This window comes from Grampus griseus (assembly GCF_964374135.1).
Source record: "Grampus griseus genome assembly, chromosome: X".
NCBI classification, from domain to species: Eukaryota; Metazoa; Chordata; class Mammalia; order Artiodactyla; family Delphinidae; genus Grampus; species Grampus griseus.
This window is the reverse complement of record NC_138999.1, coordinates 73,452,192-73,468,780: the sequence shown is the minus strand read 5'-3', so window position 1 is coordinate 73,468,780 and position 16,589 is coordinate 73,452,192. Positions and strand designations below refer to the sequence as shown.

The window sequence follows — 16,589 nt, the reverse complement described above, 5'->3', positions numbered from 1 at the left end:
CTAGTGTAGTAAAGGAATATTATTTTAGTGACAACACATATGCAAATGTTCTATTATGGTTTCAAATGCTACCATCTCACCGCAAATGGAATAACATTTTGCCTTTAGTGTTTTTATCTTTACTTATAGCTAATATTTTTTATCCTTTCTGTTCCTGCTCATGAATCTGCTTAAACTAACCACTAAAATAAAATGAATGCCATTAAAAGAGATCATTCAACAGCGCTATGGAAAGGACTTCATCAGTCCACATTATGCTGCCTTCCTCTAATCTATCATCTAGTTCCTAGTCCATTCAATATTTCCATGAGAAATATTTTCTCATCAAGTTTTCTTCATCCTTATTTAGCTTCATTCCGTTGTCCATGCACAAATGGAGCTACATCAACGCTAACATGACCCAAATTAGAGTCCGCCTATCTTTAAAATCAAGAGCCTTCCTAATTGGACAGAAAACTTTAAATTATTGAGCTCCACTGCCCCTTCTTTGATGGGCACTTTTACATTTTTCCCACTAATACAGAAAAAGATCTAAAAAGCGGAATTTCTTGAGTTGTATTTACATTTAAAAACTGAGAGTCCCTGGGGGGGAACAAAACAATACACAGAAGAGCAGTCGTTCAATTCAATGGGACTAAACTGCAAAGAATAAGAAAAGCTTTAGACTGGCAGAATGGGGATTATGTAAACATCATACAACCTGATGAAAAAGAACATGCCCCTAAAATAGCAAAAACCTGTCAGTCTTCTAGTATGACGAGGACCAATCCAAAACAACTGGAAGTGCAAGAAAGCAGCTATGCCAAGTGTACTTGCATCAATTAAGCTCTGGAGCAGTTACTACCTTCTTCAGTGATCACAAGGTTCAACATGTGCCCATCGTCAAAATGCCCACTCTTGCAGGACATGATCAGCATCAAGACTATAATGTTCCATGTTTTAAACTGCAAGTGGAATATCGATTAAGTATCCCAATCATAAACACTTCACAAAAATCTGATTTAGTGCTATACTTATCAATGTGTTTTAACCCAAAAGCCATGATTCCTCTGATGTGAACAAATGTTTATTTAACTTATGGAAGATGGCTATTTAGGGGTCCTAAGCACAGGAAAGCATGTTAAAGTCAACAACTGGACTCATGCAGTTTGCCAGGTTTTGATCTGCTAATAGCTATAATGAGTACTGTATCCACTAAGTGGATAAGTCTTTCCATAGACAACATAAGAATAAATTCAAGCAAAATATACTAATTTAGTTAAGCGCTAACTAACATGATCCAGTACACAGTTGTTAGCTATGACAAATAAGCTCTATGTCTGCTTATGCTTTGTTCACTTCAGATGTTTTCTACACGAAGCATTTAATTTCAGATTTAGTTCAACCTTAGCATGTTTCTTGGCTATCTCTCCTTCCCACCAGTGCATATTTATAAAACGTAAATACAATTTAATAGTAGAATAAAGTAAGCAAAATATATTTAGACAGGTAAAGGTACCATAAACATTTTATAATGTACTGCAAAGCCCAATTAATGTTATTTTAATTTTCCACGATTTTACTATTCCTTGCATTAATGTAGGTTAGCTGAGAGTTAACCATGTAACAGTAAAACTCTACCTAGGTAATCTGGAGATGAAACAAAAAAGAATTTGGATAGTTCTTAAGATCACTACTCTCCCCTTGAAAAGTAGCCTTGTACAAACTAATAGCAGGAACTTATTTAACATTTGTTCAAATGAAGTGACAAATGGGGTGAATTGGAAATATACAATATATACATATTATATATACGTATATACACACGATACACGTGTGTGTGTGTGTGTGTGTGTGTGTGTGTGTTCAAACTGAATATTCTAACTGGCTTATAAAATGAGACCAAAAATTTGTGTTCAATGCATAAAATGTACTACGCAGTAAATTTCTTTGTATGAATGAATTCCCCTTTTGTCTTCCTCAAATAAAAACCTAAATAGTACTCATAAACCTTTTTACAAAATACATTTAGAAGTTTAGCAGATCATATTCTATTTTCAAGGCAGCAAATTTAACATTAACATTAAACATTTAATTATACATGTTTACAAGTAATCTTATTTTCCAGAGTTATTTATGTTTAAATGTAATACATGTAAGGGTCATTGTATTCTGAACAAATAAAAACAAATAACTTTTTCTCATCTGTGTTTTAATTTTTGACACATAATATTGTACAGCACTATAACCAAAGCATATCAAGCTTGAGGATCTATTTAAAACTCGAAAATAAATGAAAGCAAGCTTTTTTACATGGGGAAAAAACAAATGTTTTTCTAATCCATAGTTGCACATTCTACTACAAAAGCATATGTCTCATAGAATGACTAATTTTATCAATTTTTAAGGACTCATATCCCTTGCAACAAATATATGTCAGAGAAAAGATATTAAAGTCAATTAACTACAGCCATTCTTAAGTGGAAATACCTGTTTTATTCCAAGCTCCTCTTTATTTATAACCTAGTAATTCCCTACATTCATAAAACTAAAATATTTTATATATCAATAACTGACTATTTTTAGTTGGACCTTTCTGGTATAATTCTAAAGACTAAAAAAAATCTAGTGTTTACTGATATAACATATGAGGCAGATATGAGAAAGGAAATTTAAGAATTATTCAACACTGGATAAGGCAAAAATTTGTAATCTCAAAGATTTCACAATTTAACAAATATAAAAGGGGTATATAAAATATAAAATATATAAAATATAAAAGCTAAAGACAGCATGATTCTAGAATGTAAGCTCCATGAGAGAAGAGACTGCTTTGTTCACTCTCTTCACCCAGAACAAACACTGCCTGGCACCACAGAATATACTCTATACACACACACGCATGCACACACACACACACACAATTATGACAAATCTAATCATGAGAGATCAAAATTATTGTGAAGAAGTTTTTGTATTTAAATTCTAATAATTAAGTGGATAGAATGAATTTTCCAAAAGTTTACAGATTAAAGACAATATTGCAATGAAGATACTCACTAGGGTATAACTTATGTCCTCCAGAGAACTATTTCAGGTGAGCTCCTCTTGAGTTTTTCTAATTAAACTTGCTTGGATTGAATTCAAGAGGGGAACCATATCATAAAGCATCTCACCCTATTGTCTGTAGTATTATATAGAGCAAGTCTTCAGTGCCTGAATGTTTATTATCCTTTCAGAAGGATCAAGGCCTAACATATATATATAATAACATTTTATGGATGGTCACATTAAAATTTTTATATCATTTCTGTGAATTTGGTGTGCTTTAATATGGCATTAAACTCAACTTTCTTAAAATAGGTACTGTGTAAATAGCACCTATGTATCCTACTATAAAAATCCATTAAGAGATAGTATAGTCTTACATGATAATTAAGTATGCATTTTAAAAACTGTTTTTACTTCAATAAAGCAGGGAGTCTCACAACTGATACATAATGTAGATAATGCATTAACAAATATAATAATAAAATAAATTTATCCAAATATTGTTTCTGATGATATTAGTATACTTCTTAGGCAAACAATTGAGAGATAGACTTCTTCCAAAATAACTACAAGCTCAGAATCTAACATATTGCTGTAAGCTATAATGGTTATAACTGTTAATCCAATACACCTTTTATACAAACCCATAAACACATGAGTGGAAAAATAGCACAGATGTTCATCTCTAATGCAATTTCCATTCAATTTCCTAAGTGCGGTCCCTGTGTGCAAACTAGCTTAACATTATGTTTAGCTTGCAAATTCTTTTAATAAATAATGAATGCAATAAAACTAGGAGATCAATGGCAAGCTGAGAAATCTTAAAAAAAAAAGCCTTTTGTGTTCAGGCTGTTGCCCATTTCAAACTTTAATCCAGAGACAGATCAATATTACTTTTTTCTTTTTAACCCATCACATAAATAGTAGATAGACTAAATGTAGCCTAAATGCTGTTAGCAGCTAGCAGTTGTCAACAACCTGATAAGATCATTGGACACAATCGCAACTGAATGTTTTATACCTTAACATACACACTACATTATACACTATTAACCTGTTTAAAAATAAAAAGGTTATAGAGCAATAAAAATACTGTGGTTCATTATTTTTTAAACTTTCCTGTACTATATATTTTTCCAGTAGTATAATCACAAAGTTTTCACCACTATTTGCTCTAATAAACTAAATAATTGTAATGGGTCAAAATAGTACATGCGTAAGAATAGTTTCAACCTTAGGGGTCCTAGATGAAAGGAAATGTTACTCTTCAAAATTAATTACACCGGAAAGAACTAAGCTATTCCTTTAAATGGAGGGGAATACTTCATGCAAATTTGTGTTGCAATTGGATGTGTCTTGAGATTATCCAAGAAAAAAGTAAATCATTATACTTAAGTATTTCTCTTTCTATTCACAAACTGTAGATAGAAGGAAGGAGAACCCTCTTCTCACTAACTCATTTTCCATAAACGTGCATTCACTGTTTGAAAAGAGATCAAGTCAACTGCCTGGTTTAGTGCTGACATCAAGTAGTATAAATCTAAATAGTTGAGAATCATTTTATGGTAGTAGGTTTGTTTTATTTATTAATTTTTGCCTATTAATAATATTAGAACATCTCCTATGGAATTTCACTAAAAAAATATCAAGAAGTCACTTTCTTTAAAGATACATTTCACTTAAACATTCTAATTTCATATAATAGATTTTGATAGCTTTATATGTATATTTGTGAAAATTTTATGGCATGATTACAAATGGTTTTATAATGGAATTAAAATTTTAGGATGAGTGTCTTTTTATAATTGTATACTTACATAACTACTTCTTAGCTTTTTTTAAAGCACAGCAATTTGTGCAAAGAATTCTGATGAGAGGAATAAATGTGTGTGTGTGTCCATGATTGTATTCATTTAACAAATGTGAATTAGGTGCCTAATATGTATACAATATCAGGCTTACTAAAGTTTTACAGTGAACATTAGTGAAGTTAAAGATAACTCCTCAGAAGTTATTATTACAAATCCAAGGTTTTGTTTTATGTGAAAAATTCAGTTTTATTTTAGGGATATCATTACAGGTAGCGATAAATATATCAGTTTGCTCTTTAGCTATATTATATCCAATTTTGCACAAAACAATGTATATTACATCTTATAATCACATTCTCAGTAGAATAATTTCACCAATTCTAATATATAAATTTATCTTTAAAGAAGGATGTGGCAAGATCTCACCATGAAGACATTCCCATGCTTTAAGCAAAATTTGAAAAAAAAAAGTTAACTCTTGTCCATAACTTACTGAACTTCATTAGAAACTTATTTTTAAACTATACTGTAGATCATAGCATGCATCTTAAGCTTCCAAGATTAGCCTAACACTGGAGATAAAAATGTCCTGAAGAATTTGAGACCTCAACGGTATCAGTTAACAATGTTTCCTCTTTTCCTATTCTAATAAAGCTAACAGTAAAATTATGATGAAAGAATACTGTAAAGGCCTGCAGAGAGGAACTACCTCTGAAAGCTGATTTTTAAAAATATATATTCTCCAGAAAGTTAAACAAGAGAAAAACTGAATATCTTTTTTAAAATCTGTATTTTCAAACATCAGAGATTAACTAAAAAGTTATAACACTGATAACATTAAACTCAAAATACTTCACAACAATTAACAGAATTGTTTCTCTCCAAAAACCAAGGCAATGATGCCATGGATGAAATGAAACAAAGTATGATAGTGATGATATTTAATGCAGGTAGGTAATAAATTTCACTAGAGTTATAGAAGTTCCTTTTGGAATGCATATGTTTTTCTATAGTCTAAGAAATTAAATTATAAAAGTAGCACTTACTGTTATTGAATGATTTGTAATTTACAAATAATTACCCAAAATATAAATAGCTGAGACATACTAAAATGAAATAAACTTTTCTAAGATTTTCAGCACTGCAAAGTGAGGAAATGATAAATACACAACGCACAGGCTGTCTCCTTCTTACTAAAAAGAAATATTAAATCCTGAAGGAGTTCTAAATCCCTTGGTAAGAGTATATTGCAGCTGCATTAAGCCAACAAGAAGCTTATTAGTAAGGATTTAAAAACTAACACCCTTCTGTAATCAATTTGGATACAGCATTATTCTATTTATAGTGACACTTTCAATGTGTCCCAATCATATATTACTAATTCTCATTTTTCCTACCATGATTACATATTAATGTGGAGGCACTATTAAGCAGCTACACTATATTTAGCTTTTAAGATACTGATTTCCACCATTTTGGAAGAGTTAACGTAGCATGAAAATTAACAATCTTTCCCATGAAGAAACTTATGATTGGTTCGTTATTTTTCTCTGATTCCTAAATAAAATAAAATAAATTTAGTTGTTCTAGCAGAAAATGTAAAAAAGGATGCAGCCACTTTAAAAGCTTCAATCTCTTTGACATTGTTGGCAGTGTATGGGAACATTAATGCATCTGTCATGATAACAAGCTAAGAATAACATCTAGACATCAAACCGAGCAGAGAATCCATCTGAAGTGATTCATTCAGATCTGTCTCATTGATTTATTAAACACAGGGCAACATCTGCAGCCTCACAGAGCCGCTTGGTGAAATTAATGCAAGATCAATTCAAATGGAAAAAAGTGTAAAAGAGATAAATCAAAACACAATTTGCATGCAGTTCCACAATCAGGCTTATTGGGTGCAAATGCTCGATTTCCCTTCCAAAGCAAATGTGTTTAAATGTTGTTTTATCTTTTTAAAATTGTGTGATCTGAAGTGACAGTGAAGAGTTTTGCAGGTTGAGATGGTGAAAGGGAAGAAAAGGAGGAAAAAAATGCTACCAAAGACCTTTTGAATATGCAACAAGAATATCATTAATACCTAATTGTTTTCCTTTTGGGGAAAGGTTTGATGTCCTTTCTCTGAAAACATGATCTTTTCAGTTTTTGTCAATTAGGGCAGTTTTAATGTATATTTGAGATGTATAGAGTGGATATATCTAAATCATTTGTTTCTTGAAATGCACCAGATAAAGTGCCACTGGAGATATAGACTGCCAACTGAAATATAATATATTATGATTAGGATTTCTCACAATTACATTTGCCAGCTGGAAGCACTTTTAAAACATCTAGAGATTTCATTAAGACAAAATAAGTTTACTTAAGAAAGCAGCAAACAATTCAGACTTGATATTTTATACAGTTATTTGGGATTTCCTGTATGAAACCATCTAAAACATCAATGTCTGAAGACCATCACTTCTTAATTATTTATTGGCATTCATGTACTATACACTGAGGTTAATATCATATATAAATATCCAAAGATATTCTCCATCATACCATGCATCATTTATTTAATATAATATCCCTCACCCAATAATGAGTGTTTGGGACAAATATGAAATCCAGCTAAAGTATTAGATAAATACAAATATTGTTGGTTATACAGAAGTGTGCATTTAAAATGAATGTACACGTGGAGGTTCTGTGCACTGGCACATGACTAGATTGCTTTAATTATAATCTTGACATCATTCTCTAATAAAAGACAGTGCATTGTTGACTATGTGACTACTTTTAACAGACATGACTATCCCCTCATTACCCCATGAATTAAAATGTCTGCATTTACTGCCCAGATTAATTTTTAAAACCTTTTATCATTTCCGAAAATGTAAGTCATACAAAATATTAGCCCAGGAAAGTGATGCAAGTTCTTCAAAAATTTGATTTTGTTTAACTTTACTATGAATGAAAATATCAATTTTCAAAGTAAATTGTTATTCTTTATGGATTATGAACTATATTCATCAAGTGTGAATACAAAGCCAAACTCATTGAATGCTTAAAATAATCATATTTCTAGTACTTGAAAGCAGTAGTTTTAAATTGTTGTAAAAGTCAGTATAAGTCACATAAAGTTATTCTAATGTGGAAGCCCATTTATGTTCTGTTCACACAGTCAAAATAACAATAAACCACAACTGGACCATTTACATTTTTACTTAAAAAAATGAACTTTATTAATTTGAATATATGTTGAATCATGTCTCTAAATGCATTAAAATGTTTTCTTAATCATACATTCTTGTTTCTTTAAGCATCCATTTAACTATATGTAAATGACTGAATAACATTTAATCAGCTGGTCCTCAAATGAAATTAAATGCTGATCATGAAATCTGACAATGTAACTCTTATATAGATAGGTAGATAAAGAGAGATAACACTATAATGTATTGGCTGATTTTTCACATTTACTGAATACCAATTTTTAATTTAATATTTTACTGTCACATTAAACTTTGAAGAATTTAGTAAAGAAAATCCATTGCATAAGAGTGAGATTTTTAGACATTTGCTTTCTGACCTGCCTGCACTCTCTGATATTAAAACTCCAAGTTCTCTTGGACAAGAATTAGAAAAAATAATCATGGTGCTTTATCTGCAAAAACAAAGATCTAAAACAAGGTAACAATTTTTCCTATTTGGTTTGGGTCTTTTTATCATTTCTTAATAACCATCAAAATAATCTTCTTTACAATTAATTTCTGAAGCTAAAGGGCATCAAGGAAAAGTACTTATATAGCCCTCTGCAACTGCAGTGATGTAAAGCTTGACTTATTTAATAGAACAATGAATAGTCAAGAGTTTTAGTCTTTCTATTCTCTAGTAGCTGAGGCAGGTATTATTTTCCAACTTCTTTTCTGGGAAGACAACTTTGAATATTTTGATAATTAGCTAATAAAAGTATTTAATGTAAGAAACTGAATTCTTTTTGTGGCTTTCAGTACTGTCAAAGAAACGATTATATATGTATTTTACTCATTCATTTTTCTTCAGTGTGCATTAATAAAAACATGCCCTGAGCTAAATCAAAGTGCCACTTAGTGGCAATACCTTAAGATCTTTGAAAATGACCAATTTGAAAATGGTCTATTTTGTGTGTTCTGGAATAGTGTAGGAAGCATTCCAAATTAAAATACCCTAAATCAGGACTTATACTCTTCCCCAGTTATCTGACAGAGAGGGGGAGAAATGTTTGTTATGTAGGAAAAGAAAATTGCCAATGACACCATTACAAATAGGCCTTCCATTCTACAATACACTATGGAAATTTATCCATCAGGACATGAAGATGAATCTCTTTTCTCAAATAAGAATAGTATGTAGGAGTTTCCACTCGGACTTTTTCCTTGCACTTTCTCCCCTTTTAACTTAAAGTGCTAGGAAGTCACGAATCCTAAAAGACAATCCTCTTTAGCCAAGTCTCCAATGGTACATCGCTCATCTCCTTTGGGCATCTCTATAACCTCTTCTGATCCATCTTTCACTCCCTCTCATGGCATCATTCAGCTCATATCCTACATCTCTTTTCTCTTACTGGCTCTGTGTCTCATCTACCTTATTTTGTCTCTCTTGGGTCTCATTCCTATTTACAGCCCTCATCTTTCTTTTCACTGAACAGAAAAGTCATAGAAATAATGTTTACTTAAATACTAATTTACAATTTTATAAAATCATTCAGATGTTGGGAATGATTTAAAGTACACGTATCTGTAAATAATGTTACCTCAAGTCATAAGACATTCATTACAAGCATTATCATATTTTGTAGTTTTTAACTATGTGATGATGAGGGCATTTTGCAACAAAATTTGGTAATGTTAATTAGTTTTTTTCCAGAAATTGTGAGGGTTTGTTTACTATCTAGAAACTTCAATATAGATGTTTCTAGTAGTTTTCTTCATCTTTATTTATAGATTGAATTCATAGAATATATTTCATAAATTTTTACAATTATATATTGCAACACTTGTAACACAATTATAGAAAATGCATGCAGTAAATAAATACAAAGAAAAAAACGCCATAGGAAGCACATGCATCATATCTCAAATATATTTCTTCTTACATTTTTAAGATTTCTCTATCACCTTTATATGTGCACATACACAAAAGCAATCTAAACTCCAAAAAAAGTTGGCATTGTAAATGCTGTGATAAGGATTAAATAAAACTTAACTGAATAAAAATAATAACCTAAAAACACATCATATAACAGGGTCCAAAAATAGTAAAAGAACACTTGCCTCTGGATACAGAGAAATTTATCATTTTTTCCTTCAGTAAGTAGCTCTAATAAAAATTAAAGTTTCTATTTACAGAGGAAAGCATCAAAATCACATTAAAATACTAATCTTTTTTTTAAATGAAAGTCATAGATTTTGCTCAAGGGTGTGTAAATTAATTATTAAAGAAGGTAGAATTTCCTATGTGTAATCATTGTTCTTCTTTAAGAGTGGGCATTTGTAAGAGAGAGAGAAGAGGGAAGGGGGAAAGGAGGAGAAGGAGGAGAAAAAGAAGATAAAGAGGGAGGAGGAGGAGGAGGAGAGAAGATAGGTTTTCAGGTCTGCGATTGTTTAAATCTTTTCAAATGACAACAAATAAACTAGATGGCCCTCATCTGAAGTCCCTGGTAACCCTCTGAGTTTGTGTATTAGTAGAGTGCTTTGTGGTCAAAATAAAATTTCCTTTCTACTCTTAAAACCTATATTTGCTTATTTTATTGAGGGAGCAGTTATCCTTTGTGTTTTAAGGCCATCCATCTTCCTTAAGAAAATGTGATCTAATAAACCAGGTTTTTAAGCCCCAGATATGAATCAGGTAAGAGTTCTCATATGAACAGGTTTCTGTTTAATTGCTAGAACACAGGAGAACACTGCTCAAAGGGAAAAAAAGAAAAACAAAAGGTTCCCTTGTAAGTTCTGTACCATTATCTGATTGTAGCAGTCAGCAACAGTTTGTCTACAAGTTGCCAGTATACTTCAACTATACATAGTAATTTGGATTTTACAACAGATGTGACAACTGAGTTAGTTTTGGTTCATAAACCCAGAGATCTTATGATCTAAAGTTGCATTGTAAGAAAGTCTACCTCTGCAGAAGTTTTCTGCAAAATGATCAACAGCAGTGCTATTTTACAACGAAACCCTTTGCCCCCTTTAGCCTGGTGATGGTGGTTTGGCTTGTATGTTAATCACATCTGCCAAATGTGTACTTAGGATCCTAACAGACTGCAGATGGAATAAATACTAAGAAGACTAATTTACAGGTCTTTAAAAAAAATCAAATAATCTTGAATATAGTTTACTTTTCTATTTTTAAAAAACTCAGGAACATTGAATAAAATTTGCTTATGGACATATGCAAATGGCTATTTTTCTATAATGTACTTCTAAGCTGTGATATGAAGGAGGTACACTTACAACCAGAGAAGCTGGCCATCATCATTTATGGAATCCTCTCTCTGGGGGAATGGGATCCTTCCAACTGTTTGCCTGGGGGGAAGAGCTGAAAGCATCCTCTCTGGAAAACCTGCCAACTTTTACTCCGACCCCCAACCCGGTCCCAGCCCCAGCGTTCATGCCCCACATTGCCCTCTGCAGATGACCCAAAGGGACGATCCCAGGAAAGTGACATCTGTCATCATTCTTTTAAAAAAAAGGCTCCATCGACTTTCCTGTATCGTGTACGGGGAAGCTTTGCGCAGCAGGCGTGAGCACTTGTCCTCACGCTCTCTCTCTCTGTCTGTCTCTCTCTCACACACACACCCAGACACACACACACCATCACCATCACCACCACCACACACCAACGCACTCTCACAACAAACACACAGGATGGGGAACGAATCACCCTCTGGGATGGATTCTAGACTTCCGACCCTCTGCATCCCCCAAATGCTGTGTTCTGGATTGCCAGCTTAGGAGCCCAGTTTACAGCTCAGCCAGCCCACTCATCCAGAAAGCCCTTGGTGTCCGTGTTCAGGAGAAAAACCTATCCGACCCATACGGCCACAAAAGAGCAGGAAAGAAAACCAAATAGAGAAATTAACAAATAACCACAAGCAGCCAGAAAGCCATGCAAGATATGGGAGAAAGGCTGGAAACTTTCAGTACAGGACCGCAAACGGAAGTTTGTGCGGGATTTTCTTAGACCCAAGCCCTGCCACTGAGCTCAGACTAGAAAGGACAGGCAATTAATGAGTCCTTCCAGTCCTCTTTCCCCACCGTCTTACACCGTAAAGAGTACAGCAAGCTAGTTAAGACTCACTCTCTACAAAGTTGGATGAGAATGAGACATGCAGAAGAGGGCAAAGGGGGAAGAGCGAGCCAATAAACGAGTATCTCACCTGGCATTGGTGCAATCGGTGAACAAAGTTTCAAAGTCTTTCCTGGTGATGAGTTTGCAGCGGTTGACCCCGGGCTGGATGGCCCCCAGCCCGCGGAGGATCCGGACCTGCTCGACAGTACACACCACCGGAGATATGTCCAGTCTCTTCAGCTTGGTGTACACTGTATGCAACCCTCCCACCAGGTGCTTGAGAAAGAGATCAAAGACTTGCGGCAGGCAGATCAGTTCCTGGCCGTCCAACAGGAACGAAGCTACCTTCACCCCATGCATGTCGACCATCCTGCACTCGTTGGTGTTGTTGCCGCTGCCTCCGCTGGCACTACCGACCCCGCCAGCCCCCGCGCTGCCGCTGTGGTTATTAGCCATGAAACTGTTGATCATATTGGGGGTGAGACGAGGAGGCTCTCCAGGAGTCGAGTACAGGGGTTCGGCCCGAAATAAGCCCCCCGCGACGCCTGTGCCGCTGGAAGCTGCAGAGATCACCGGAGGTGCGGAGACGGCCATGGTCATTCAGTCTCAAATCGTTGGTCTTCAGGCCTTCGCTCTCTTGCCCTGTCTCTTCTAGGTCTCCTCCTACTCTCTCCCTCACTCTCTCGCTCTCTCTCTGGCGCGCTTTCGCTTGCTCCCAACTGTTTGCAATTCTACAGTAGCTAGGCTCACGCTCACCCACCACCCAGCAAACCGTAAGCGGCCCAGACCAGTGGCGGCCCGAAACCCCACCCCCACCACACCCCCTCCCGAGACTGGCAGCGCCCCCCAGCCAATGGGTCCCAACCCCTCGGCTCCCGAGCGCGCCGAATGGCTGCCGCCCACGAAGAGGTGGAGACTCCTGGCCTGCCTCCCGACTACCTGAGGCAGTTCAGGGCCAGCGGGTGAATGGGGATGGAGCCCGAGAAGGGGGCGGTGTGGTGCTTCTGCTTCATGCCTAGCAGTCTGACGAGAGAACGTCCAGTTATTACGCAGAGCTCTCAAAGTGGCCTAGGATACGAACTCCTCCCCTCCGCGCCCCAAGAGTGTCGAGGTGGGAACACAAAGGGGGATTCCAGACTGTGCCTCGCCCCAATCTGCTGCCACCCCGCACCCGGGTTCAGTCGAGGAAAGAGAGGTGGCAGCTCCAATTCCATTTGCACATTGCTCCCAAACTCTGCGGGAGCTAAGAAATGGCTTCGCCTAGCTTCCAAGAGGATGAGTCCAGTGAGTTCAGAAGTAAACAGTCAGCCTTTCTCCAGCCCATCTAGCGCGCTTGGTGTAAGTTCTCCCACATCCAGTGCACAGAGGAACTAGCGTCCAATATCGCACTCAAATCACAGTCGCAGGTTGCTAACCCGCTCCTATGCACTGACAATCAGCAGGCACAGCGAGCCTGTGAACACTTTGGAAACAGGCAGACTTGGTTTTGGGTGGCGGACGGACGCCTCTTTTTACGGAACTTCCGCCGCTATCCTGGAACAGACTCGGCTTTCTATGTCGCCATCCCTTAGTTTCAGGATTGCCCTGTCCCATCCTCGGCTAAAATTGATAAGAAAAGTTCCTTTATGTCTCAAGACAGTCATTACAGAATATGAGAGAAGAGCCAGGGTTTGTGCTCTTTAATATTGCATTTTCTTCCCTTGTCTGTGGGCTTGGATGGTTCAGTGATTAGAGCTCCACGTCCTGAAGTGTAGCTCAAGATTCCTCCTTCCCCACTTGTCAAGTGCCCTCAAACGCACTGTAAGAGCTCATAATAAGCAAAATGTCTAGGCAAGGTATGTTCCAGGGAAAAGGCATGGTGTTTTCCACACATCATGTGGTGGTTAGATCACTAGCAAAGTTGTTTGAAGACTGCTTGTCGACCTTTCAATTCTTAGGTATTTCCTTTCCTGTGCTCCTCTCCTCTAGAGGCTGTTATTCAGAAAGTGAAATCCATGCTTTTGCTTCCTTACAAAAGGTTATCAATGATACAGCTAAGACGTCTCCAATACTCTTAAAGAATGTAAATAATTTTAGCAACTTACTGAATTTTACTCAGATCTTGTACTTAGCAGTATCAAAGAGTAGGAATAAGTGGGCTTCTTTTCCCTCCCTTAGTAAGACATAAATGTCCTAAATTGGATTTTTCAGCCTCTCTCTTCAACATCTTTTCTCCTTTTATCATTTCATCAACCAAGTAGTAAGAACTATCCTTTGAGTCACTTTAAAGTTTCAATTTTTAATTGTATGGAGTCAAAATGCTAAGAAGTTATGATGATAGTTGCTTTTGGAATAACGGTGAAAAGTGACTCTAACATAATGGACTGTAATGGGTGCAGCCACAAAAGGCATTGAATTGTTCTTGCTAGTTTGCTACTGTTGTGGAAAGAAAATAAGAAGGAACAAAAAAGGACAATTGAGAAAGATTATCAGAAAGATTATCAGATTATTCTGAAAAGTAGAGATTTTCAGAAAAGAATAGGAAAGCACTAATAGAAATGTTGGTATTTACCAGGATTTTTAAAGATAAATCCCAAATTGTGTTCAACAAGTGTTTTGACAGAAATGTCTATTAAGCTGTGTGCTGAAATAACTCAACTTTGATAACTGAGTGTGATTGAAATTTCGAGGTGAATAAGTTTGACTTTAAAAGGGAAGGTTTTTGGGTGTTTTTTTTTTTTTAGAAATTTCTCTAACTGCATTAAAAATCCTAAGGCCAAGCTGTGCTCCCTGTGTATTGCTACCCTCACATTATCAAATCCTTTTTATTCGCAGGGTGGTTTGGAGTTTTCAGGAATGGGATGTTGCACAGATGTTTCAATATTTCAAATTTAAGAAATTCTGATATGTAAAAAGGAAAGGTAGAACATTCAGGCTGAAATCACTATTTGTAATATTGAAAAACAAAAGTTGTTTTCAATAACAAAAAGTTACTTTTTGTTATTGAAAACAACTTTTGAAAAGGCTCAAACTAGATATGTCATATATTTAATGTGATCTATCAGATATGTAGTAATATTTTTTTAACATCTTTATTGGGGTATAATTGCTTTACAATGGTGTGTTAGTTTCTGCTTTATAACAAAGTGAATCAGTTATACACATACATATGTTCCCATATGTCTTCCCTCTTGCGTCTCCCTCCCTCCCACCCTCCCTGTCCCACCCCTCCAGGCTCTCACAAAGCACCGAGCCAATATCCCTGTGCCATGCGGCTGCTTCCCACTAGCTATCTACCTTACTACGTTTGTTAGTGTGTATATGTCCATGACTCTCTCTCCTCCTGTCACAGCTCACCCTTCCCCTTCCCCATATCCTCAAGTCTATTCTCCAGTAGGTCTGCGTCTTTATTCCTGTCTTACCCCTAGGTTTTTCATGACATTTCTTTTCTTAAATTCCATATATATGTGTTAGCATACGGTATTTGTCTTTTTCTTTCTGACTTACTTCACTCTGTATGACAGACTCTAGGTCTATCCATCTCATTACAAATAGTTCAATTTCGTTTCTTTTTAAGGCTGAGTAATATTCCATTGTATATATGTGCCACATCTTCTTTATCCATTCATCCGATGATGGGCACTTAGACCGTTTCCATCTCTGGGCTATTGTAAATAGAGCTGCAATGAACATTTTGGTACATGACTCTTTTTGAATTTTGGTTTTCTCAGGGTATATGCCCAGTAGTGGGATTGCTGGGTCATATGGTAATTCTATTTGTAGTTTTTTAAGGAACCTCCATACTGTTCTCCATAGTGGCTGAACCAATTCACATTCCCACCAGCAGTGCAAGAGTGTCCCTTTTCTCCACACCCTCTCCAGCATTTATTGTTTCTAGATATTTTGATGATGGCCATTCTGACTGGTGTGAGATGATATCTCATTGTAGTTTTGATCTGCATTTCTCTAATGATTAATGATGTTGAGCATTCTTTCATGTGTTTGTTGGCATTCTGTATATCTTCTTTGGAGAAATGTCTATTTAGGTCTTCTGCCCATGTTTGGATTGGGTTGTTTGTTTTTTTGTTATTGAGCTGCATGAGCTGCTTGTAAATTTTGGAGATTAATCCTTTGTCAGTTGCTTCATTTGCAAATATTTTCTCCCATTCTGAGGGTTGTCTTTTGCTCTTGTTTATGGTTTCCTTTGCTGTGCAAAAGATTTGAAGTTTCATTAGGTCCCGTTTGTTTATTTTTGTTTTTATTTCCATTACTCTAGGAGGTGGGTCAGAAAGGATCTTCCTGTGAGTGTTCTGCCTATGTTTTCCTCTAAGAGTTTGATAGTTTCTGCCCTTACATTTAGGTCTTTAATCCATTTTGAGCTTATTTTTGTGTATAGTGTTAGGGAGTGATCTAATCTCATACTTTTACATGTACCTGTCCAGTTTTCCCAGC

The 16,589-nt window shown here is 35.7% G+C and overlaps 1 protein-coding gene across 1 annotated transcript in view; it reads right to left on the bottom strand.

Annotated features, from left to right (window-relative positions):
* Window positions 1–12,758, bottom strand: part of DACH2 (dachshund family transcription factor 2) — a gene marked incomplete at both ends in the record, with an annotated part of 640,183 nt that extends 627,425 nt beyond the window's left edge. The window contains one exon of the mRNA XM_082681824.1: window positions 12,247–12,758. Coding sequence (XP_082537950.1) covers window positions 12,247–12,758 — 512 coding nt within the window. The remainder of the gene's footprint in view (window positions 1–12,246) is intronic.
* Window positions 12,759–16,589: the final 3,831 nt, after the last annotated feature.